The sequence below is a fragment of the Podarcis cretensis genome (genome assembly GCF_951804945.1).
Source record: "Podarcis cretensis genome assembly, chromosome: 9".
NCBI classification, from domain to species: domain Eukaryota; kingdom Metazoa; phylum Chordata; class Lepidosauria; order Squamata; family Lacertidae; genus Podarcis; species Podarcis cretensis.
Window position 1 is genome coordinate 75,963,990 of NC_137178.1, and position 25,651 is coordinate 75,989,640.

At 45.4% G+C, this 25,651-nt stretch overlaps 1 protein-coding gene across 4 annotated transcripts; it reads right to left on the minus strand.

Moving 5' to 3' along the window:
- Nucleotides 1–421: 421 nt before the first annotated feature.
- On the minus strand, nt 422–24,801 carry MFSD10 (major facilitator superfamily domain containing 10). Of its 4 annotated transcripts, none has more exons than XM_079991660.1 (14): nt 24,657–24,801; nt 22,925–23,034; nt 20,688–20,882; nt 19,379–19,475; nt 18,987–19,090; nt 16,697–16,855; nt 13,663–13,851; nt 11,131–11,239; nt 10,048–10,150; nt 8,034–8,142; nt 6,984–7,074; nt 4,968–5,015; nt 3,505–3,594; nt 422–1,991 (listed from the first exon to the last, which is right to left on the minus strand). In XM_079991660.1, exons 2-14 carry the CDS (start codon nt 22,937–22,939, stop codon nt 1,888–1,890), a joined length of 1,413 nt encoding a protein of 470 aa, XP_079847786.1. In that variant the 5' UTR covers nt 22,940–23,034; nt 24,657–24,801; the 3' UTR covers nt 422–1,887. The 4 variants fall into 4 exon arrangements, with proteins under 4 accessions (XP_079847786.1, XP_079847787.1, XP_079847789.1 ...); XM_079991661.1 differs by having other exon boundaries at nt 22,925–23,023; nt 24,657–24,783; XM_079991663.1 differs by lacking the exon at nt 13,663–13,851.
- Between the last annotated feature and the right edge of the window lie 850 nt (nt 24,802–25,651).

The window sequence follows — 25,651 nt, forward strand, 5'->3', positions numbered from 1 at the left end:
TACAGAAACCTCAGGTTTAATCTTAAAACAACTGAATTCAAAAAAGGTTCAGGAAGCAGACCCTGTCTGCCCTTGACCCTGGAGAGCAACTACTAGCTAGTGCTGACTTCTGAGTAATACTGAACTATTATACTTGCTATAAGGCAGCTTCGTATGTTCCAGATTACTCTTTGTTTTCAGGTTCCTTCTCCCCAACCTATTAAGACATCGTAACTGTTGGCTGTAGCAGGCTGATGCATTGGCACAATATGGAGCAACATCAAGGCACAATATGAAGCCACCTTAAATGTCAACCTCTTCAGGTTTTCCTGTATCAAATTTCAATTGTAGACCAAAACCTGGTTGACTTTCTACTCTAGTTTTAACTCTTAAAACAATCAAATTCCAATAAAATATGAAAATATTTTTTTAAAAAAAACCCAACAACCCCAAACAGGAGTGTTAATCCAGAATAGTCAGAACTATTTGTGGATGACTGTTGCTAGGCTTAAATTCACAGAACTGGCAGCACAGTTCCCTCACAGAACAGGAAACAGGACTTCTCTAACCACTTTCTTGGGAGTAAGCCCCACTGAGTTAATAGAATTAAATAGATTACTTCTGAGTGGATCATGATTTAGACTGCGCCGTATCTCATGCTTTCACACCATACTGAATGATTGACCAAATCAAAGCGTGCCTCACGTTCAAATATCCCATGTGGTAAGGCATAAGTTCCTCCCTTCAAGTGATTTGTTGCAAGCATGAAAAGTCTTCCCATTATCCCTGAAGCTTAATCTGAAGTATTTATATAAAGAATATAAAATACGCTTCTTGTAAACAGAGCCAGAATCATAATTATGCAAAAAAACAAAAAACTGGTTACCTTAGATACATACTACCTTAACTACACAATCTTTTGCACATGAATGTACGAACATGATGTGTTTCAGCTTACTGCCCCCCATAGCTAACCGTAGGATATACCTGTACACACTTTTCCAGCTTGCAGCTTAAGCCTTTGGTTTAAAGAAACTCTTGCCCTTGGCAACCTGTTAAGACTCAGGTTTTGGCATCAATATACAAAACATACAGATCTACTTGAGCTCAATAGCTAAGTATCAAGGAAATGTTGTACATGTAGGTCCTGCTTTCCAAACACAGTGCATTACCAGGAAATCATTTGCAAGCATTTGCATAACGAGCTGATGATTTCCATTATTTCCTACGGGAACATTTATAATCTGTGATTTGTCCAGTCTCTGCCCCCCATTGGCTTTTTCCAGAAATGGCTGCAGCCAACCAGCAAAACACAAGGAAGGAAGTGGGCAAACTCTGGCTGTTTGGATATCTGAATCAGCTGTTTTTGTAGTGAGGTTTGGGCATAATTCTTTGTGTTTGGATAACTGAATTTGCAGATAACGAGTGTTGCCATAGCGGGACCTGTGGTGTGCTTCAAATCTGGCAGACAAATCAACAGTAAATATATTATTTAGAAAATGTATTTCAAGGATAGCATACGTTTGCATGTGTGTGTGCAGGTAAAGACAAAACACATTCAACAAAATTTATGCAGCATGTCTAGTGCAAGTCTGTAGATATTGTTTCATTTCCTTCTTTAAACACTTTCTGCCAAAGCAAACAACCCTTTTCCACCACTGTGCACTCTCTTGCAGAACAGGAAATGTATTTGAGCATTTTTTATGGCAAAGGTATTGTTTGCTGAAAGGCAGTAGCTGAAGTTTCTCTCCAGGGCTCTTTGCCACAGTGCAGCAGAAATAACATGTGCTCAAAATCTGTGCACTTCATCATATGCAAAGGCCGGAGGTGCCACAAATGTTTCTTAGCTCAGCCGCCTAAGGGCCTGATTTCCAATGTTTCTCGGAAAATGGTAGCCAGAGTTGCTTGTTACTCTTTCCTTTGCTTTTGAATGTATCCAAGGAGAATGAAGGGGAGGAGGAACGAAAAGGCACAGACCGTGAAACAAACTTCAGCTCCTGCCAGCCAGTATACTGGAAAGAAAGGAAGGAGAAAACAGCATTTAAGAATATTGTTAATCCAGGAAAAGCGAGAACTTTCCTAAAGTGGCCTCCACAAAACAGTTTGTACCAAACTGAGTGAGAAGAGCTCTGCCATTCCCAGAAGATGCAGCTTTTCCTCACCAGAATTAAATATTACCTGGACTGGAATTTTCAAACTGAAAGCAGAACCCGCTGCTCCTATCCAACGATATCAACAGACTAGGAGCAGCCAGGGCCCAATAAAAAATAACCACATTTGCCCAAGACAGCAGGTGTCAGAAAATGCTCCAGGAACTCTACCATGAGGAAAGCCTCATGGATGGGAAAGGGGCGAGGATGTGACTCAGCTCCACAAACGTTTTGCTGCAGGTCTGTTTGCTTTTCTGAGGTTCTGTGCCTGGCGCAAGCTATAGGGAAGCTCCTGTGAAGTATCTGGGGTTCAAAACTCTGCTTCTCTCTAGTCAGCAAGTGCTATAGGAAGGTCAGTTCCTGGGGGAGCCTCAAATGCCGCCTTTTCCAATACAGAGCTAGTTTGAGTCGAAGCACACACATAAACATCTACAGCAAGCCCACAGTGAGATAAAAACCTTACCTTTCCCCCATAGAATTTCCCTGGAAGAACACCCAAATTTATTTTTAAAGCTCCTAAGTTCAAAAAGCATTTGGAGACTGGACTTTGACCAGCAGCATTTCCCCTTTAAAAAAGCTCTTATCCAAAAGATGCTTCTTAAACCTAATGGTGGGAAGGGAAGGTTGAGTGAGAGGGCTGGAGAGTCCCCACAACAAACAAAAACTGGAGCAAGGGCAAAGAAAGTGACCTGCAACAACCTGAAGGCATGCATTTTTCTAGTTTTAGACGTTAGAAGGGAGAGGGAGAGATGCAAGTTTCTAACTTTAGCTGGCTGCCAAGACTATCCTGTGATGCATAAAAATCTTTTTTTAAAAAAGACTATACAGTGGTGCCCCGCAAGATGAATGCCTTGCAAGACGAAAAACTCGCTAGACGAAAGAATTTTCCGTTTTTTGAGTCATTCCGCAAGACGAATTCACTATGGGCTTGCTTCGCAAGACGAAACATCTTGCGAGTTCTTGCGAGTTTTTTTCCTTTTTCTTAAAGCTGCTAAGCCGCTAATAGCCGCTAAGCTGCTAATAGCCGTGCTTTGCAAGACAAAAAAACCGCAAGACGAAGAGACTCGCGGAACGGATTAATTTCGTCTTGCGAGGCACCCCTGTATTGTGATGCAAATTACAAACAAAATGTGGGCTGCATGGATGCACTTCTCTGTATCACAGCCACGCTTCGTAGTATCGAGGAAAATGCATGTTGCTATTACAACCTTTCCTAACAGAAGTATGAAAACAGGAATCCTACCATAGCTGAAACACTTTCCATGATATGCAGTGCGAGGTTCAATTTTCTCTCTGGTGAAATCCATTTAGAACAATATATTGTTTCTATTACCGACAAGGGTAATAGTGAGCACACGCATACATGCACAATTACCTGTTGCTGACACAATTGGTCCAAAAGCTCTTGCGAGGGCCCCCAGACTTCTTAAGATTCCCATTACGGTTCCCTTTTGGCTGGCTAACCCTATGAAAGAAAGAACCATCATCGTTTACTACTTGTCAAGTTTTTTACTTCTTGGCTTTCCCTACCAAGGCAAAACACTTAGAGACCAGCACTATAAAACATCTGAGAAATAAAATGATAAAGGATTGGGTCTTTAAGAGGGAACCGTGCATCCTTATGCCGAGGCCCTGGTTAGGAAGACCAGATCCACTGCCTCCTGAGTGTTATTGAGGCTGGAACTATGCATTGGTCAGCAGACCCAGATTTGAGAGATCAAGCAAAACGGCTGCAAAGTAGTGGAGTCAATGAAGGAGTTATATAGCAGGGAGGTAGCAGGAGTATCTGTGTGTTTGCCATGATGTCTCAGACTAAAAAGCTGCTGTAGTTCATCTACTTCTTACATTTAGACAACTGTCCATTGACAACAATGCCCTGGATGGCTTACAAATAAAAGAAACACTTTTGTTGCATCAGAAACAACCCCAGCTACCGAATAACCCAACTCCTTCAGTTATTCAAATAATGAGAACAAGTCTGCACTGTCAAACCCAGTGAGCATTCTAACTATCTCCATTTCATTCTTGTCCTTTTAATATTGTATTTTTAGGTGCAACTGGACTAATAGTGTTAGAAGTTCTTCTCAACTTTGCCTTTATGAGGATCAAGGAGAGTTCTTCAGGCAAGTTTACCACCAGCATGTGAAGCCTAAATCCCACAATCTTGAGTGTACTTCACTGCTAAAACTCAGCATCAAAACTACATTTCCATGTGAGGCTCCCTGAGGTATATTTTATTCGCCAGTTAACCGGCAGAGGAATGTTGAGCAAGTCCTTGGGTTAGAGCACAGTTTCTACTTAGCCATTCTTGGTCATTCCTACCATTACTTTGAACTGAATGTCTTTATCTTCCCTTGTGCACATACAACATGTGAAAATGGGGCAATAGTTTCCACCTGCAAAAATGTATTATTTTATTTAGAGATCATTTTGTGGGCTCTAGTGTCACGTATCTGTAGTCGATAGCACCATATAGGAATAAGAGGTCTATAAAAACTTGACATGACCCAGTCAGTAATTAGCCATTTGAAGTCCCACATTTCTTAATGGGAGAGTTAAACAGATCCTTCACTTATTTCCATGAAAATTAATGGTATTTTGAGTGCTTGCATGTGTCTGAACCACACCTACTGTCCTTACTGCGTGCTGTACAAAACAGAGCAGGAGCCAACGCCAAGTGGAATCATTTTCCAATTCTCTGTTTAATCTGTCTCCAACTATGAGGCAAAAGAATCTGACAGCAGCCTGGCTGTAAAGATTCAACACACAGTTAAAAGAGCAAGCAGAAAACTCTTTAGAGAAGGGCTCTGCCCATTACAACAGTAAACAGCCACGTACCATAGCAAGACACCACCGTAGACAAACAAGGAACAACCGTAGCAGCAGCTGGAAGTAATTTAATAACAGGTTAGAAAATGATTAAACAAGTGAGAATGCAAATGTGTTAACAATGGATGGCAGGAGAAGGTTTAATTCTGCATGGGCTACGATTCAGTTCCCAGTAGGAAACAAGATTCCATAGCCAAAACAGCAGGATCGAATCCCTGCTCATCACTTGAATGGGGATTAAACCCTATGCAAAAGTGCCATTTGAAGTGGATCTCATACACACGCTGCACAAAGAGGCTTTTGCAAAGGCTTTAAAGCAGCTCCTCCATTCCTGTCTGCTCATACAGGAGCACAGAGACTGTCTTTAATTAAAGCAGTTTGCCAAACTGCTCTCTGAATCAGCTTCCCCACCCCCTTTAAACATTGCTGGAGTGATGAATTCAGAATTTAAGTCCTAATGACAATTTAGGGTGAGGTTTTTTTCCTGAAAGTGCTGGTCAGGCAAATGCTAGTCATACCAAAAACTATCCCTTAGTTCAGACATCCCCAAACTCTGCCCTCCAGATGTTTTGGGACTATAACTCCCATCATCCCTAGCTAGCAGGACCAGTGGTCAGGGATGATGGGAATTGTAGTCCCAAAAACATCTGGAGGGCCGAGTCTGGGGGTGCCTGCCTTAGTTGATCATGCTGGTAGATCCTGAAGTGAACAAATGCTTTCCAGGAGCCTCAGGAGAAAACAGAAATGCCCATACTGTGACTTTCTGTCTGCAAGCCTCCCAGAGGGCATTCTAATTCTTGCTTTATTTCAGGACTGGCATCATGGAATCACAGAATTGTCCAATTGGAACGGATCCTGAGGGTCATCCAGTCCAACCCCCTGTGGTGCAGGAAATGGGAGGTGGCTGGTCCTTCAGGCTTCTGCCTTTAAGTGAACATGAGGAGGAGTTTGTTGGGGCACTTCCCGTGCTCAAACCTTCCCCTCAGCAATGTTTTTCTCAAGCATGATAAAAGAGCTCCTGTTGCCAGATGGCCTTTCTGTATTTGCAGCAAGGGACAGAGGGGCTCCTCAAGCTTTCCAAGCTGATCCATGAGGTCAGCACACCCCCTTCCTCTGGAGAAAAAGCCCAAGATGAGGATCCAGAGGAAGGAGTCATCAAAAGGTGGTGGAATCCCTTCCAGTCAGAGAACAGAAATTTGCAGTAAGGCCTTTCTTTTGGAAAATACCTTGCTGGTCTTTTGCAGAGCTTTGCAGTATTTGCAATTCAGGGATTAAGTTGCAAAGAAAAAACTGGTCCATCTCCTCAGCAGTCAATTGGGAAACTGAGCATCCTCTAGGTTCAAGAGTCCTTGCCTTAACTCATGGGTAGGCAAACTAAGGCCCGGGGGCCGGATCCAGCCCAATCGCCTTCTAAATCCGGCCTGCGGACGGTCCGGGAATCAGCGTGTTTTTAGAATGTGTCATTTTATTTAAAATGCATCTGCGGGTTATTTGTGGGGCATAGGAATTCGTTCATTTCTAATTTTTTTTCAAAATATAGTCCGGCCCTCCACAAGGTCTGAGGGACAGTGGACCGGCCCCCTGCTGAAAAAGTATGCTGACCCCTGCGCTTAACTGAACTCAAGCCCTGATTGGACAGCCTGGACTATGCAACTTTCCTCTGCCTGTAGATGTCTATTTTGTATTTAAACAGCAGTCGGGGACATCACATTTCTTTTTTGGAAAAGCATGCTAAGCCAGGATTATTGACAATTTAGATATCCTCTTCAGCCCCTAGAAGGAGGCTGGAAAGATCAACCATAAGCTGAGGCAGCACAAGTTAATGACGTGTTTAAACATCACCATGGCAACTTCTATAGTGTCATTAGCATTAAAATAAACTCGAAAGGACAGCTCCTTCAAGATTGATAAGCAACAAAGGCAGTTTGGAAACCTAAATCCATTCTGCATTAATGAACTCAAAAAATCTATGGAGCCAATTTCACTTTGCTTTAGTGCCTGAAAAGATTTGTTTGAGAAGCTCACCAAAGGAGTAAAACAACAGTCCAGTGCCCAGGAGGATCATATTAGAACTCCAGCCAACAAAAAGGAAACCAAGAGCCGACACCATTATTGCCTGTCGAAAACAAAAGGGGGCAAAGTGAGAAATGGTTTTACAGTACACAAACTCTAGTGAAAACCCAAAGCTTCTTCTCCTGGGCCTGCCCTACTCTGAGAGCAGTTGGGCTCCCGCTCTCTCTTCTGCTTCAACTATTGAGATGCAGGCATCTGCTCACCTTGAAACAGCCCTGGCTGGCTCCCTGGAACATGGCAACATTTGGATGAGTCAATGGGGAGTGGGGAGTCAATGGTCACCCTCGTCTTTTTCTTTCTCCTTTCTTGCCCACCCCTGCCTTGCACTGAGGAATTCAAGAGCTTTCCTGCCTTAAGGGGAGGGAAAACCAAAGAGCTATGTAGTAGGAGTGATTCCATGACAATGTCAACCTACAGACCCATTTTTCATTTTCATATATATTTAACGTGCTCTATATCATTTCAAAGATAACTTCCTCAAGTTTAACAGTTTTTCAAAATGGCATTTTACATGTGAGTAAAATGACCAGAAGTGTGACATGCAAGATGACTCAGAATTTCTCTAGGTTTTTTTTTTTTTAGAGAATAGGATAATGAGCCTTTATTTTATTGGTTTTCTTTTCTCATTTGGCGAACTGACAAGAAATTTTATGCTAGGAACAAAATAGTTGGTTTGGAATGATTTGTTTGATGGTGGAATTGGGCACCATCACCACCAGAAACTGCACTTTAAAGACCATTTTATATCCACTTCATAGCCCCAAAGCCAGTCTCTCTGTCTCTCTCTGTCTCTCTCTGTCTCATTATTATGGTCTACTGAACACTGACCTTCTCCAACATGAACAAATGCTTTGTGTACTCTCACACAAAAGGAAGGAGACAAATCAACAGGATATATTACAAGTTAAATGACAGAAGACACGTTTCCTGAAAATTCTTCAACTATGCATGAAGCAAAAGAAAGTACAAGAAAGACTACTTCAAATGTAAAACAAGCCCCACCCTTTTTACACTCTTCACTTCGTTTCCTGGCTCAATCTGGCGAGTGTAACCTCCTTGGATCACAGCCATCGTAATTCCAATGAAGAAAAACATCTTCCCTTGTTCCAGACTAAGAGAAAACAGGAAAAAGTTATTTTCTTCTCCATGTCCAAACTCCCAAAATTAACATGGCTGGCAGCTGTTATATTTTAAGGAATATATACTGTGGATATTTGGGCATGTTCCCTAACTAACCAATTTAGTAGTTCTGACACAGCCCTCTTAGGGACAAAGTACCGTAGTTTAGCTTGATTTGCAATTATGTTTGTTAGTAGTAGTTAGTTCTACCCGGTCAGTAACTAGAAGAAACTTTGACATAAAGCATTCAATCTCCCCTCTACAGGAGGCTTCTACAATTATTACAGGAACATACAGAGATGTTGGAGGGGTGGCCCAGGGGGTCCAATTCCCAGGACTTTGCCAGCATACCACAGTTCTTTTGCCCTTCTTCTCCTTTTTAATCTTAAATATATTGGGATAGTCAGCTTCCCTGCAAGGTGTACTGCTGCTAAGTCACACACCTGGCCAACCAGAAACCATCTTAATTTCTCAGGGGCATTTCTACATATAAATGAGCAAATGCAAATTTATGTCATGGGCTGAGTCCTTTGAGTACCTGGCAACAGCTATGTGTTGCCAGGGGAGGTGGATGAAATCTGACTCCATTCACATTTTTATAATGAAAAACATTTAAGTGTCTGGGCAACTCTTGATCATTACAAACCAAATTGCTTCTCAGGAATGACCCCTGGTCACCAAAACATCTCCACATTTCAGAAATGAGAAGCTGCCCCCGGCTTCTGGTGTCCCTGCAAAAGGGAAGGCTTCTTGGACAGCTTTACCATTAACAACACGGAATCAGTTACCAACAACGAATCCTAAAAGACTAAGCTCTCAAAAATCATACAGTAATGAGGAGAGTCTGGGAATATTCTTGTCTTTGGGAGGGGGTTACGTTTGTATGTTCATATGTTTGCTGACATTTGTTAAAATTTGCAGAAATCAATTAAAAAATTGTAATCATATGATAGAAACGGAGGGAAACAAAAGATATGAGAGAACCAGTGTTAGCACTGGGCAGCTGCCAGGCCTCATGTTCCCCAGCAGGGCCCAGGAGCACCAGCAGCTGCCTGGGCCCCCCCTCCTGCCCCGCCAGGAGTGGACTTATCTGGGATCAGGGCCTGTGCTGGGAAAGTGCCTGCCACGTTATAATTTAACACAATACATGACGCAGTGTTGCACCAGCACATTGTAGGGAATTGGAGAGGCAGGCAGCCTCCCAGATTTAGCTTCCACATACATCTGGGTCTGCAGCAGAGCACCTTGTCAGGAGATCTCTCAGACCTGGGGAATGCTGTCTCTACGTTCCAAAAGAGCGCAAGCATGAGTTCGAATCCCTGCTCAGTCATGAAACTTGGTGATTGGCCTTTGGAAGCAACTCTCTCAGCCTAACAGAGGTGCAGAGAGGCTAAATCAGGCACAGGCAAACTCGGCCCTCCAGATGTTTTTTGAGACTACAATTCCCATCATCACTGACCACTGGTCCTGTTAGCTAGGGATGATGGGAGTTGTAGTCCCAAAACATCTGGAGGGCCAAATTTGCCTATGCCTGAGCTAAATTGTCAGACATATCCTTGATGGAACAGCATGATTCAAATGTATCAAGGAAATAGGTAAGTAAAATGGTTATAGGAATGTTCACTCATATGAGAGAGGGCTGCCAGATGAGTTTCCACTTTGGGTGATTTACGCAAGCTAATGGGAGAAATATTTCCAGAGAAAATGGCCTGCAACACTAGATGAGTTTCCTCAACCAGAGCCTACATTATGGGGGTGGATTGGAGTGGGGATGATATCTTATACTGTAATTAAACACAGAGGTCATCTGAGTAAACACCATGACAGAACTTGGTTTATATTGATGTCTTGTGAGGCTCACTATTTTGACAAATAAAATAAATATCATGCGAAATACCTGCTGAATTGGAAGTGTTGATGGACAAGAAAACTCAGAGTGTATTCCAGACCAGAAAACAGGAAAAGATACAGGAAATACACCAGGCCTAGGATCTTGAGATCTGTTACGAAACACCACCATCAAATTCCATTCATAAGAACAAGTACAAAAGTAAACACACCAACAGAATGGCCATACCAATAGAATCAAGACCTTCAAAAAAGCAGCTCTAGACTTTGCAAATCTCAGGTGGGGCTCTGGCTCCAGTTGTGGAAGACTAAAAGCTGTTACAACACACAAATCCAGTGCAGATGTAATACTGGCTCCTTGCATATACACAGTTTCCAGCCCCTTCCTCCTCTGCCCCCTTGCTGACCTATCCATGCCTTAGGTCAGCTCTGCTGGCCCACTGGGACAGGCACCTGCTCTGGCACCCAATGCATTTTGACTATACGTGATTTTGGTGTCATGCGCTATCCCCGGAACGTAACCCCTGCGTAAGGGGATATTAATTGGATGCTGTACCTTGATATGTGTTAGAAGTGGCATAAATATGTTTTAAACAAATACATTTTAAAAGATAAGATAAGATAAGATGCTTTCTCTGCAAAAGTATTGAAAGCTTCAGTACTTGACTAATCCTACTATGCAGGTGTGGTAAGAAAAATACCGGTGTGATTACTAGTTCAGAGTAAATGTGCCTTTTACTGGAATTGTGTTGTGTGTGTATGTGTTTTTTAAAAACCTATTTCTATTGCACTCCATGTTTCATTCCGCATGTCAGAGAGTAGATATTCATGTTACTAACAGAAGCTGATGCACGCAGAGGCCTTACGCACTCAAAGCATATCTCTGCAATCATTCTTTCATGCTATGTGCTGCATAAACTCAAGCCAGTTTGCTCACTGGGAGGACTGCCAAATCTCAAGCAAAAGTGCAGATATGCAAATATATTCAGGAAAGGGCTAAGCCTCATTGTGAAGAAAGACAACACAACGTTTTGCAACATCAGGGTTGGCGCAAAGGAGAAAAAGGTAGTGGATTTTGACATGCACAGGCAACTTCATAATAAAAGGAAGAACAAAAAGCTCAAGGACTTGCTCTCTTTCGAAGAGGTTTCCATATTTTGGCTGACGGCAGAGAACTGGAACAGAGCCCGAGGACTAATCAGGCCAGCTGCTGACTGGAATCCCGACATAATGGAGGACACCTAACAAAACAAGGAGAAGGAAAGAAAGAATTGAGTCTCAAGGCGATGACTGAGCCGCTTTGCGTGCCACACAAAACCAGGACTTTAGTGCTACCTGCATGAGCAAGACCAGGGGTAGGCAACCTAAGGCCCAGGGGCCGGATGTGGCTCCATCGCCTTCTCAATCCGGCCCGTGGATGGTCTGGAAATCAGCGTGTTTTTACATGAGGAGAATGTGTCCTTTTATTTAAAATGCATCTCTGGGTTATTTGTGGGGCATAGGAATTCGTTAATTTTTTCTCTCTTCAAAATATAGTCCTGCCCACCCCATGGTCTGAGGGACAGTGGACTGGCCCACGGCTGAAAAAGGTTGCTGACTCCTGAGCAAGACCGACACTTCCACCCCATCTTGCTGCAAAAGCAGACTGGGGGATTCTGCTCTGGCTGGAAATCTTAGGAGCCAAATTTTGAAAGTCCTGGGTTGTACAGGTATAGATAAAAGGAAATTTATCTAACACATAGAGAGTATTGGGAAAGACAGAAGGTTGCCTCATACTAATTGAGAGTTATATAGGGACTAATTTAGATAACCAGTTTTGTTTCATTTATTCCTTGGTATTCTATTATGCTATATAATTCTTGTTATCATTTATTGTTTTGAATGTACTGGTTAATGAAACAATAAAAAGATTTCTTAAAAAGCTTGGGTCTTAAAACAATTTTTACTTTTAAATTTTATTTTATGTCCTTCAATAGTTTTCCACTTTGGGACAACCCCACCAATGGTGCAGAAAGCCTCATTTTTATTTTTATTTTCAAAAATCTCTCTCCCATTTTGTCCTGGTTTATATATATAGTTTGTGAAGGTATAACATTTGACATTTATTTTAACACATTTTTCTTCTAAAATTGCATAGACCAAATCAAAATTTTATCTGTTACGCACATTGTTCTCAATTCAGTTGGTGATCTCAGACAGCCATTTCCCAATTCTGCTTGTACAATGCACTCTAAGTATTTGTTTTAAAATGACACTATAGCTACATCCAGTTATTTTCATCAAATGTAGAGGAAAGACATAGCAAGGGAGAGAGACTCTTCCAGCTTCCGCATGCTACCCAGGAGATCTGAAACAAACAACTATGCATGCAGAGTTGTCTGGGCCTCCGGTGCAATTCTGAGTCCACTGAGCCCAATGGGAGGGACTTATGTCAAAGTATCCATGCACAAAATTGTGCTATAAAGCAGGTTTAAGGAGTCTTTAGGGTACAATGTTATACCCTCTTACCTGGGAATAAGCCCCACTGGATTTGAGGGACTTGTTCCGGAGTGAACCATGTAAATGTGCTGTTAATATCCCAGATTCAGGGGTTGTGGTGGCTGAGAGATAATAGATTCAAATGACTACACTTCTCTAGCAATGGTTTTTTGGAATTAGTCCAGCTTTACTCTTCCTGTATCTACACCAGGGCTGACAAAATGTCAGAGCAGCAAAGGGTCCCTCGGCAAATGAAGGTGCATAGTGACCAAGGTCAACCAACTTTGGCACCTGAAGCAGAAAAATCCCACAGTCCTCTCCCTCCCTCCCTGACAGTATGCAATACACCATCCATCTGGCAGCTGCTTCACTTTGCTAATGGTTAGAGCTGACGCCCACCACCTGACACCCCACAAACACACACTCACACACAGCCACTTCCAAGGCCTAAACTATGTTTGTTAATCATTTCTCTCAACGTATGCCTTTTCTGTCCAGAATTAAAGTAGCATGACACTTGATAATTTCTTAGCACTAAAAAGCCAAGTAGCTTAAGGCAGCTCTTGGAAGGATCAAGATTAATGAAAAAACTATCTTAAGCATTTGCAAAATTAATGGAGAACCATTAAAATCGTATTTGCTACTTTGCCTTTAGTGACTTGGACCACTTAACTCAGTCTGCCTTTTCCATCCATATCCCGTGCTCCAACTAGGGCAATAAAGACAGCATTATGTGGTGGTTTGGCTGCTAGACTAGAACTTGGGAGACCAGAGTTTGGATCCCTTCTCTGCCATGAAACGCATGGGGTGACCATGGGCTCTCTCTTAGCCTAACCTATCTCAAGTTTTGTTGTGATGATTAAATGGGAAGCGGGAGGGGACTGTACTCTTTGGAGGGGAGATGGGACTTGAATGCAGTAAATAAATTCTGCCCTTGAGGACTATGTGTTCTTCTGCAATTCTTGAGCAATTCCACTTAATGGAACATAAGGAGGATAACTTGCCACTGAACTGCTTCCCTCACTTGCCAATAACAAGCATACATGGAGCTCCAGACCTGTTTTGAAAATATAGAGCAGAGTGAGACAATTTATTTGGGCCAGATTCTGCTTAAAAATGGAGGCACTGGTTTCCTGATGTTCTGTTAAGAACAAGATGGCGACTATCTGTCTCTAGAACATGTTACCCGTTTTTCTTTGGGGAGTGTCTCTGGCAACAACATGAAGACGAAAGCCAAGTCAATCACTGCAAACATGACAGCAAACATAGCAGACCGAACATAGAAGATTTCTCCCTTCTCTTTCTCCATGGAGAGGTATGCTCCAAGCATAGGCCCAAAGGTAAAGCCCAGGGAGAAAGCAACGCCAATCATTGCCTAGGGAAACAAGGGTAATACTTATTTAGTAACATTTCTCTCCTCCTTCAACTCTAATAGAGCTTCCAGAGCAGCAAATACAGACATGTACTATTTGAAACATAAAGGTAAAGGTAAAGGTACCCCTGCCCGTACGGGCCAGTCTTGACAGACTCTGGGGTTGTGCGCCCATCTCACTTAAGAGGCCAGGGGCCAGCGCTGTCCGGAGACACTTCCGGGTCACGTGGCCAGCGTGACATCGCTGCTCTGGCCGGAGCCAGAGCCAGAGCCGCACACGGAAACGCTGTTTACCTTCCCGCTGGTAAGCGGTCCCTATTTATCTACTTGCACCCGGAGGTGCTTTCGAACTGCTAGGTTGGCAGGCGCTGGGACCGAGCAGCGGGAGCGCACCCCGCCGCAGGGATTCGAACCGCCGACCTTTCGATCGGCAAGCCCTAGGCGCTGAGGCTTTAACCCACAGCGCCACCTGCGTCCCACTATTTGAAACATAGATACCCATAATTACACATTCATTTTTCTCGATAATAACTTAATGTTTTGTTACAAATACCAGTTAAACTTTTGATTGCACTAGCCATAGGCCATGGCATCATTCAGAAGGAGAACAAAAAACAACAACGGCAATAACCATAAAAATCATTGGGCACAGACATACAATAAAACCATGGTCACGGCTACTAAAATTATTTGTTGCATTAAATAGAACAGAATAGCAGAAGATTCTCAGGTAAGATGTGCCAAATTAAATATCCGAATCCCCTTTTCAGTTGACCGCTATTTTGTCTAGTTCCTTCCTCCTGATCTTCTTAGCTGCCAGCGCACAGAGAGCTACTTTATAAGTAACAAAATCCTTGGTGTCGCTCAGTAACCATTTCACCCTTTCCACCCTATTCAAATGTGTTCCATTCGTAAACAGGGGTTTTATAAATTGGTCTCTTGGGTCGATATATAACGGGCACTGCAATAAAGAATGGAAGAGGTCCTCGATGCAGGGTTATCCACACAGACAGAGTCTCTCTTCGTAACGTACTCTGCCGTACCGTCCACCCAACACCGCCAAGGGCATCAATTGGAATCGTAGTTCTGTAAAAGCGATTCTTAGTACGGCAAGTGGGAGCTTCGTCAGGTGTCTGGCTCAGGCATGCTCCATTTTGATAAGCAGGAACCATGGTGAGCTCTTGGTAGAAGCCATCATGGTTAGATCCCTTTCTGCATCGGACCTAAAGAGACAGTCTCTTAAGTGCCTCTTAGCCTTCCAGCATTTGGTCTGTTCCCGTTCTGTGTAAGACAGGGATGTCCAACAGGTCGATCGGGATCGACTGGTCGATCCCCGGGAGGTTGCAGTCGATCACTGTTGATCAAGGGCTCATTTTCCTTTGCTTTTGCGCAAGAGCCCCCAGCCCCCTTCCCCTTGCCTGTATTTTCTCCTGGTATCTGTAACAGAAGATGGAAAGTGACTAATCCCCTCCCCCCTTAAAAGTCCCCCCCCAAAAGGAACTCCCCAAAAACGGGCTTAAAATGGGGCATTTCCCCTCCCTAAACAAAGTTCAACAACTTTGACCTGAACCCCTAAAAAGGGGTTTTAATTCTGAAAGTAGATTGCAGTCCCTCGGGAGTTGGCCACCCCTGGTGTAAGACATCGCGGGGCATCTCTCCTTCGAAAGAGATTGAAGTCTTTTCACATAATTTAGGCACAGGTAATGTCTCCGGACAGCGCTGGCCCCTGGCCTCTTAAGTGAGATGGGCGCACAACCCCAGAGTCTGTCAAGACTGGCCCGTACGGGCAGGGGTACCTTTACCTTTACCTTTAATCAATTCTAGCCTGCATTGTTGTCTTCTTCAGCACGAAGAAGAGCAGCTGGGGTCCCGTTGGGGAGCAAGAGCACTTTCCTGAGAAATTTGCACTTAATATTTTGTTGGTTTCATTGGGGAAAGTATGCACTTTGCACAAATGCAACACATATTAAGATGTTTTAAGTTGTACTGATAAAGCTTATACAGTGGTACCTCGGGTTAAGTACTTAATTCGTTCCGGAGGTCTGTTCTTAACCTGAAACTGTTCTTAACCTGAGGTACCACTTTAGCTAATGGGGCCTCCTGCTGCCGCCGCGCCACTGCTGCGTGATTTCTGTTCTCATCCTGAAGCAAAGTTCTTAACCCGAGGTACTATTTCTGGGTTAGCGGAGTCTGTAACCTGAAGCGTCTGTAACCTGAGGTACCACTGTATATTGTGTAAGCTGTATTGAGAGCATAGGCGCCAGCTCCTTAGGGCTGAAGACACTTCAGCCCCCTCAACATCGTTTAGCAGGGGGCTCAGCTCCCCTAATATTGGGGGAGCGGAGGAGGCCAAGTGCCAAGCTAGGCCCAGTTTCAGGGCTGCCACCATGGCCACTACCTGTGCCTCCCCATACTCCCCTCGCACAGTCCCCAAACTTGCTCCAGAGGGTTGGGGGCAAAACTCCAGAACACATTTAGGCAGAGGGAGAAGAGAGGGAGGGCGTTCCGTTGTGCAGGCAGAAGTCCTTGCACTGCACTGGATACCACCTGGAATCTGCAGTTTTTCTGCTGGATAGAAAGAAGCATGAAGTTTAAGCCAAAATCAGGTTGGACTGCGACTGGAGAATTCTAACCACCACCACCACCCCTTGGGATTTGGGGGAAAATGGCACCTAACATTCCTAGCCTAGTATTGGGCAAACAAAACAGGGGAATGGCCATGTTCATGTCACTGCTGCATCTCATCCAATCCCACTCTGTATGCGGAACACATTCACATCCATGTGGCTGATCAAAAATTAAACAGCAAAGATCCTGATCAAAGGCTCACACCAGGCCGTTAACTCACCATGCCTTTGCTTCGAGCTTTTGGACTTTGCAAGTCAGCAATTATTGCAGTGGAGAGGCTGACATTCCCTTTGCTTATTCCACCGAGAATTCTGGAGAAAATGAATAGCTCAAAGCTCCTGGAAATGGCCCACAAGGAATACGATGCTATCATACCAATCTACAGAAGTAAGAAGGTACATACGTAATGAAAATAATGGTATTTAGAAAGCACAAGAAAATGTAAGCACTCCGCCTTGGACCTACAGTATTACACAGGGGAAGCTAAACTGAACCTAAACTAAAAAAAAGGGGGGGGGGACCTCATGTTTTCTCAAAAGAATACTGTTATTGGATTCTTTATTGAACCCAGTTTGGGAAGCTAAAGAGAAATTCCAGGTTACTTATTCAGAATAAAAGTTTGATGAGGTAAAAACCCCTAGTACAATTATTGGCCATATGCAGACCAATTCATAAGGACATAAAAGCAGTATTGAAGAGAATTTTCACTCATATTGGAGTTGTCCAAGCTTGTGTATTCAGCAATCTTCAAGCAGCAGAAATCATGAAGGTTATCTAAAACATCTCTGATACTGCAAATAATTGCTGCTTTTTCAGATGGCATGGAAACTTTTCTCTTCTAGCCTAAAGGCAAGGCGATACACAGCTGTTTATTGTAAGATGGAATCAACAGCAGTGCCAGGCTGAAGGGAGACCAGGGGAAGATGCCTTTGAGAGCCACCCCCCTGCCCTTTGGATCACTCACTCATTCTACCCCCAAAACTTGCTCTCATCCCCATCTCCTTCCTTCCTGCTACTTGATAAATTAGTCATTTTCTTCATTTCATTAAAAGGAATCAGGAAAGTTGCTATGTACTGGGGGGGGGGTGCACGTGCGCGCTTGTGTGTGAACAAATATATTCCTTCTCCTCTCTTTAAATGAAAAATAAAGCACAGATTCTTGTGGCATGTGCAGAGGGCTGCAGCGAGGAGGAGAAGATGATGAGGTCTTGTAGGATTCTGCCCCATAAATATATATGGTTATAAATTTGGGGCGGGGGAGTAGGCTGTAAGCAAAGACCCTCTTAACCCCTGGATCCAGCAAGTGTGGAAATACAAGCCAGGCTGGCTTCCCATTGAGCTGAGAGCCTGGGAGATGGGCCATAAAGAGAACAAAGGAAGGGGCTCTGTGTGAGATGGCAAATGGGTGGGGGCTCCTCTCCCAAGTTGCAGTTAGATAGAAGCACAAACCCAGCAGAGAGTTTTGGAGTGATGTGAGCTAGAAGCAAGGCAGCAAACTGGAGGGAGAGTCACAGCAATGTCTGATTTATGTTTGAATACAAAGCTGGGGTGTTAATGGTGTAGACACCCCTCTCCATACCCATGGTAGGCTCAGGTTGTGTATGCACACACACCATATCCCATAAAGACCCCAGAGCCTCCCCTGTACCTCATCCTGAAGGAAACACAATCCCTGGTCAAGCGCCTGGAACCCCTGGAATCTCGCATTGCTCGGAGATTAGGATGGCGTGCAACACTGCTGTCAGAAGTGGGATTCATGTTCCTTGAAGAACCTGTGAGCAAGAATCTGAGCCGAAATGGAGGAACGGCAGCATTCCTGGAGCAGCAAAGCCAGCAATGGATGGAGCGGCAAAACCAGTGGTTCAACTGACAGCTGCAAGCAGAGTGTGTGAGAAGCCTCAGTGGAGAGGAAAGCGTGGCTCCATGCGAGGTGAGGGCCCTGCCGGTTGAAATGCTACAGGGGGTTGAAAGCGACTCGGGAGCCCCGCTGGAAGAGCCCAGTGGAAGAGATCCAGAGTGTGGATGGGCAGCTGAGGGGCTTGGACTTTGAAGAGACGCAGTCAGTAGCCGAGGACAAAACCTTGGAGAAGGGTGAGGTGGCTGGAGCTGAGGAGCTGCTGCTGACAGATTTCTCCACTTGTGGAAGAGAGTAATGGGAGGTGCATGTGAACGTGCAAGAAGAACAGCCTGTGCCAGAGGAAATGGTGATGTGTTCCTCAGTGGAGGAGAACACGTAGGAAAAGCTCAAGGCCTGTGTGTGTGCACCAGAGGAGCAGCCAGCTCATGCTGAATTGGGTGAGTTTTAAAAAACAACTATGATTTTGCCCTACTTATTACTTGTGCAAATCAACCGTGCAAGATGAATTCAGCCTGACCAGAACTAATCCAGAAAATGTAATGGTTTGACTCACACAACACCCAGTGCATAATGGAAAAGGGCTGCCTGGGTTTAGCCGGGGTTACTTAACCGATCTACACTGCACATTCTTTAGTCCCGTCAACAGACATACCACAGTCAACAACATGATCGGCCGTCTCCCAAAGTAATCAGATGTAGCACCAGTAAGTGGAGAGGAGAAGAACTGAAGGATGGAAAATATGGAGCCAATCAGACCTGCAAAATATGGAAAATTAAAATGCAATATGGATCTGCCAACATCAAGGTCAATCCTTCACAGCCATGTTCACATGTGAGCCATACCACACATTACATTTTGAAGGCTGCCATGGATCCTAAACATTTTGGGCCGTTGTCCTCAGGACCCACCTGAAAGCATCAGGAAGTATTTCCCATACATTATTAAGATGGCTTAATTGCATTTAATGCCAGATTTATACGGTCCTGCGCTTCATGCAAACTGTGAGCAAACCTAAGAGTCCTATATTGAAACTTCATTCATACCTCCAAATAACACACTGTTGTATTTCCTTTCAGAAGGCACTTGAGCCACTTCACTGAACCAGTCCACCCCGTGCTGCAGCGTCCTGTAGAAACTATCCTGTGGAAGAAAATATGCAAGGGAGGGATAAGTTCAGGAGAGCTATTCAGGGAGGACAGAGGAGCAACCACGGTCAGCCTGAGAGCTGCCCACCACGTGCAATTATTCCGCAATTATTTTTTCTAGTTCTTGTCATGTGCAAAAAGTAACCACAACCAATGTTTTTAGAAACACTTGCTTTAATAGACAGAAAGCCTGAACTGCCCTCAGACCTTAGCAGGCTCTGTAACATTTGTACTATCATTTAACATCTTAGTGGCTCAGAGACAGACAAGCCACTGGAAAGAAAGAGAATAGCTTAACCACCCTCTCACACTCTCTCCGTTATTTATGCCACATCACAAGGGGAAGAAGGAACTAGTCACGTTCTGCTTTTACTAATCCTATGCTTCACATCCAATCAGAGTAATATAAGGGCTTCCTGCATTGCCTTCCTACAGTCAGCAACATGGAGTGAAGAACAAAACTAACCGTCACAAGTCTGAAATCTCCCCACTGTAAGATAACAAGAGCAGCTTTAAAAAATAATTAAGAGTTAATATTTGCAGTATTACCGTACCAGTTTAGAGTTACATCAAAACCTGTCTTAAGTTTTCAACTAAGACACAGATGTGCTAGATCACTTACTATGAATTCTAAACATATATTGTTGCCTGAAAAGTTGTTCTTGTTAAGCAGTAACACATGCTCCATGAGCATTGCTGGTTCACTCAGAAACATTTCAAATTGCCCAGAGGTTACATAGAGGCATTGTCTGGTTTAGGCATCTGCATACAGTGGTACCTCGGGTTAAGTACTTAATTCGTTCCAGAGGTCCGTTCTTAACCTGAAACTGTTCTTAACCTGAAGCACCACTTTAGCTAATGGGGCCTCCTGTTGCCGCTGCACCGCCGGAGCCCAATTTCTGTTCTCACCCTGAAGCAAAGTTCTTAACCCGAGGTAATATTTCTGGGTTAGCGGAGTCTGTAACCTGAAGCATATGTAACCCAAGGTACGACTGTATACAGAAGATAGGATGTTTGGCACACCAAAATTCCAGGTGGACCACTTTGGCACCTGGACTAAAGTGGTACATTATCGTTAGAGCACACTCTCTACAGAGATGTGAGTTTCAAGCACTGCCATAGCACAATCATGCCATGGTGGCATCCCATCATATTTTACATGTTTATCGCGAGTGTTTTGGGTAAACGTGGCTTAGGTCTTACTTACATTATTATTGCTGTAATGGTCAAGAATTGAAGGAAGTAGAGGCAGGATGAGGGTGAAACCCAACAGGTCTATGAGGAGTGCGATAAAAACAATGGTGATCACATGAGTAGAGCCCTCTTCAGTTCCCCGGGACTCCTTGAGAGGCCTCCTGCTTTCTTGGCTTTCCCCCAGTGACATTGTCTCAGGGATCCTGCTCTGAAATACAAAGGGTGGGGGGGAGGAAAGGGGAGGAAGTGGATAACTTGCTGACTCATTCTCCCTTAACTGAAATTTTACTGCAATTAAAAAAAAAAAAAGGTAGGAGGTAGTTTCCCTTTTTCATTTCCTTCTCCTGATCTACCCAATTGTGGATTGGTGACTCCATTTAAATCTCCCAGTAATATTATTTTTCCTTCCAAATATTCCAACATCTTTTTTTCAATCTTCTTGAAGAATTCCTTTTTATTCTGCTTAGGTGCATAGACTCCTGTTACATAAATTATTTCCCCTTGGTGTTTTATGTTAAGTATTAACAATCTACCATCTGGGTCTGTATATAGTAGTTCTGGCTCTAGGCAGGGTTTAACAAACTACCACTCCTCTTTTTTTACCTTAACCACAAAAATTCCAAATAAACACACAGACATTAATATTTAATATATTTGGTACAACAGCATCAAAAATATCAATGCCTAAAATGAAACTAGCTTACAGCTCCAATTCCCATTGTTGGGCTGGAACAAAATGCCATTAATTTACAACGCAGCACCATGATCTTTCATTAATCAGGTGCTCTTCGAAGATGATGCTTTAGCAATCAAATAAGGTCTGATGTGGAATACAGATGACTTTTAACTGCCGCAGGAAGAACAGTGAACTCTCATCTGTATTTTAATAGGGGTTAAGGCTGCATTTTGTCTCCCTGCTTATTTAACTTATATGCAGAATTCATCATGCGAAAGGCTGGGCTGGATGAATCCCTAGCCGGAATTAAGATTGCCGGAAGAAATATCAACAACCTCAGATATGCAGATGACACAACCTTGATGGCAGAAAGTGAGGAGGAATTAAAGAACCTTTTATTGAGGGTGAAAGAGGAGAGTGCAAAATATGGTCTGAAGCTCAACATCAAAAAAACGAAGATCATGGCTACTGGTCCCATCACCTCCTGGCAAATAGAAGGGGAAGAAATGGAGGCAGTAAGAGATTTTACTTTCTTGGGCTCCATGATCACTGCAGATGGTGACAGCAGCCACGAAATTAAAAGACGCCTGCTTCTTGGGAGAAGGGCAATGACAGGCCTAGACAGCATCTTGAGAAGTAGAGACATCACCTTGCCAACAAAGGTCCGTATAGTTAAAGCTATGGTTTTCCCAGTAGTGATGTATGGAAGTGAGAGCTGGACCATAAAGAAGGCTGATCGCCGAAGAATTGATGCTTTTGAATTATGGTGCTGGAGGAGACTCTTGAGAGTCCCATGGACTGCAAGAAGATCAATCCTATCCATTCTGAAGGAAATCAGCCCTGAGTGCTCACTGGAAGGACAGATTGTGAAGCTGAGGCTCCAGTACTTTGGCCACCTCATGAGAAGAGAAGACTCCCTGGAGAAGACCCTGATGCTGGGAAAGAGGGAGGGCACAAGGAGAAGGGGGCGACAGAGGACGAGATGGTTGGATAGTGTTTTCGAGGTTACCAGCATGAGTCTGACCAAGCTGCGGGGGGCAGTGGAGGACAGGAGTGCCTGGCGTTCTCTGGTCCATGGGGTCACGAAGAGTCGGACACGACTAAACGACTAAACAACAACAACAACAAAAGTATGCAAGCTGTATTCTTTAGGGCAGTGATGGCCAAACTTGGCTCTCCAGCTGTTTTGCGACTACAACTCCCATCACCACTGCTTTAGGGTAAAACTTTGCAGTGTCCACAGAGGTGGAACGGCCACACTCTGTCTTCTCAGAGGCCACTGTGCTCTAGTGAGGACTGAAATGGACACTCTCCTCTGAGAGGACGCTTTGTAGTAAGAGAGGCAGCATCTAGCTGTAAAAGTTAAAATAGTTACAGAACAGACTTCCCTGGGCAAGGTTATCAGTTGCAGAAAACTGATAAATGAGTGTGTTCTATCAAAAAGCAGATTGACAGAATGCACGTGAGACAGAAATTCGAAAGTATTAAGGATATGAAGCATACTCCATATTATCACTTTTTCCATATGTACAAATGAAGCTGCAAAAATGCATATTGTTCAAGGCATGTCTCACCGGATCCCCTTCCATTGTCTGCTGTGGTCTCACACTTGTAGCAGCCGCTGCCCTGAAGTGTTCATATCATCTGGTGGTACTGCTTAATGGTTTGGTTTTCTGTGGAATTTCTGAAATTGGTAAAAATGTCGGGGGGGGGGGGGAGTTCAACAACTTTACTGTATGGATGTTCACTTTTTGAATTATGGCAACCCAAGCTTTTATGGCTGCATTTTTTAACACTGATACATTGTTTGGTTGCAGCTGCAATTACGTGTATGTGGTTTTTTTTTAAAAAAGCCACATTATAAGGAGGGCTGCTAATTTTCGAAAAGAAACCAAATAATGTATTTAACAGTGCCAAGTGATCTTAATTTCGCAGTACGATTTCAATCTATAGCATCAAATATCAGAGGCTGGACGCGGGGAATTGGCCAAAGAGGTGCGCCGGACCTTCAAGGCTGCTTCCAGGGGCGGGAGCAGGACTGGAATGCAAAGACGGGGGACCCTTCGGCATGGGCGGAACCGGGGGGGGGGGGAGCAGGGCGGAAGCTGCCCCCCAAATCAATACCCCCCCAAATCAATCTGAGGCTCTGCCTCGCTAACACAATTCCTCCCCTCTCGCTCCCGGAGGGTGGGCTCAGTGGTGTAGCGTGGGGGGTGCAGGGGGGCCGGCCGCACCGGGCACCACATCTGGGGGGTAGGGTTAGGGGGCGCAAATCCACGGGTTAGGGGGAGCAAATCCATGGGTTAAGGGGCGCAAATTACTTGCCTTGCCCCGGGTGCTGTCAACCCACGCTACGCCACTGGGTGGGCTATGCCAGTGGCGTAGCGTGGGGGGTGCAGGGGGGGCCGGCCGCACCGGGCGCAACATCTGGGGGTTAGGGTTAGGGGGCGCAAATCCACGGGTTAGGGGGCGCAAATTACTTGCCTTGCCCCGGGTGGTGACAACCCACGCTACGCCACTGGGTGGGCTATGCCCAGTGGCGTAGCGTGGGGGGTGCAGGGGGGCCGGCCGCACCGGGCGCAACATCTGGGGGTTAGGGTTAGGGGGCGCAAATCCACGGGTTAGGGGGCGCAAATCCACGGGTTAGGGGGCGCAAATTACTTGCCTTGCCCCAGGTGCTGACAAGCCATGCTACGCCACTGGGTGGGCGTGGGCTATGCCCAGTGGTGTAGCGTGGGGGGTGCAGGGGGCCCGGCCGCACCGGGCGCAACATCTGGGGGGTAGGGTTAGGGGGCGCAAATCCACGGGTTAGGGTTAGGGTGCGCAAATCCACGGGTTAGGGGGAGCAAATCCATGGGTTAAGGGGCGCAAATTACTTGCCTTGCCCCGGGTGCTGTCAACCCACGCTACGCCACTGGGTGGGCTATGCCCAGTGGCGTAGCGTGGGGGGTGCAGGGGGGCCGGCCGCACCGGGCACCACATCTGGGGGTTAGGGTTAGGGGGCGCAAATCTACGGGTTAGGGGGCGCAAATCCACGGGTTAGGGGGCGCAAATCCACGGGTCAGGGGGCGCAAATCCACGGGTTAGGGGGCGCAAATTACTTGCCTTGCCCCGGGTGCTGACAAGCCACGCTACGCCACTGGGTGGGCTATGCCCGCGCCTGGGGCTGGCCGAGAGCAGCGGGGCGGAGGGAGCCTTCTTCGCCCTCGCGCATCCGCGCCCTTCCCCCGAGCTCCCCGGGACCCGGCGAGAGAAGCGCCAGGGGCGCGAACAAAGGGGACCCGCGCGCTGCAGCCGCAAGCCCACCTGCCCGGAGAAGCGCGGGGCCCCGGACGGGCGGAGAGACGAGGCGCGGGCCTCCGGGGTCCTGGGTGGCGCCGCGGCTTTTCCTGCCGCTTCCTCTTCCGGGCTGGGGCCTCTCCGTGCGCCTCCGAGGCCGCAGCAAGTGGAGGCTCCCAAGACGGGCGCCGAGGGCGGGAGGCAGGCGCGCCCTGGCCAGAAGGATCCGCGCCGCCCGGCGCGCAAAAACGCACCGCGGCTCCAGGCGGGGGCTGGATCCGGCCAGGGGCGCCCGCAGCCCGCCACCCTCTTCTCCCAGGGGCCCTTTGGCCCTGGGCAGCCCTTCCTCGCCTCCCGGCCGGGTCCCAGCTGCCTTCACTCTTCGACGGCACCCGTTTCCTCCTCCGTGAATTGGCGTGAGCCTCTTGGAAAGCCAGCCGTTCGTGGCCATCGCTGCCTCGTGCGGGAGCCTGTTGCTTCGTTGCATGAAGGACTTTCCCTTTTCTCTGCCCTAAAGCTGCCAACGTTTTCCAAACGGTTATGTTTGGGTATGCGTCTTGAATGCCATTTTTTAAAAAAAAATAATAATAATTTTTATTCATTTTTCAAACATAATAAAAACAAAACAGAAAACAGAAAATCAGAACACAAAACAAAAACATACAAAACATTTAAACGAATATAACTTCAAAATTATATTTTCATACCCTTCTTTCCTTCGACTTCCCCATACCTCCCCATCCCTGCATCCTTGTTTGGTAATTCTTTAGCAACCTTTTGGTCAATTTATCCTGATTCCCTTTTCATTAAATTTCCTTTAGTTTTTTAGTTACAGCTGTAATTCTCTGTTTCTTACCCCTTGACATCTTAAGTAAAAGGTAAAGGTACCCCTGCCCGTACGGGCCAGTCTTGACAGACTCTGGGGTTGTGCGCCCATCTCACTTAAGAGGCCAGGGGCCAGCGCTGTCCGGAGACACTTCCGGGTCACGTGGCCAGCGTGACATCGCTGCTCTGGCCAGAGC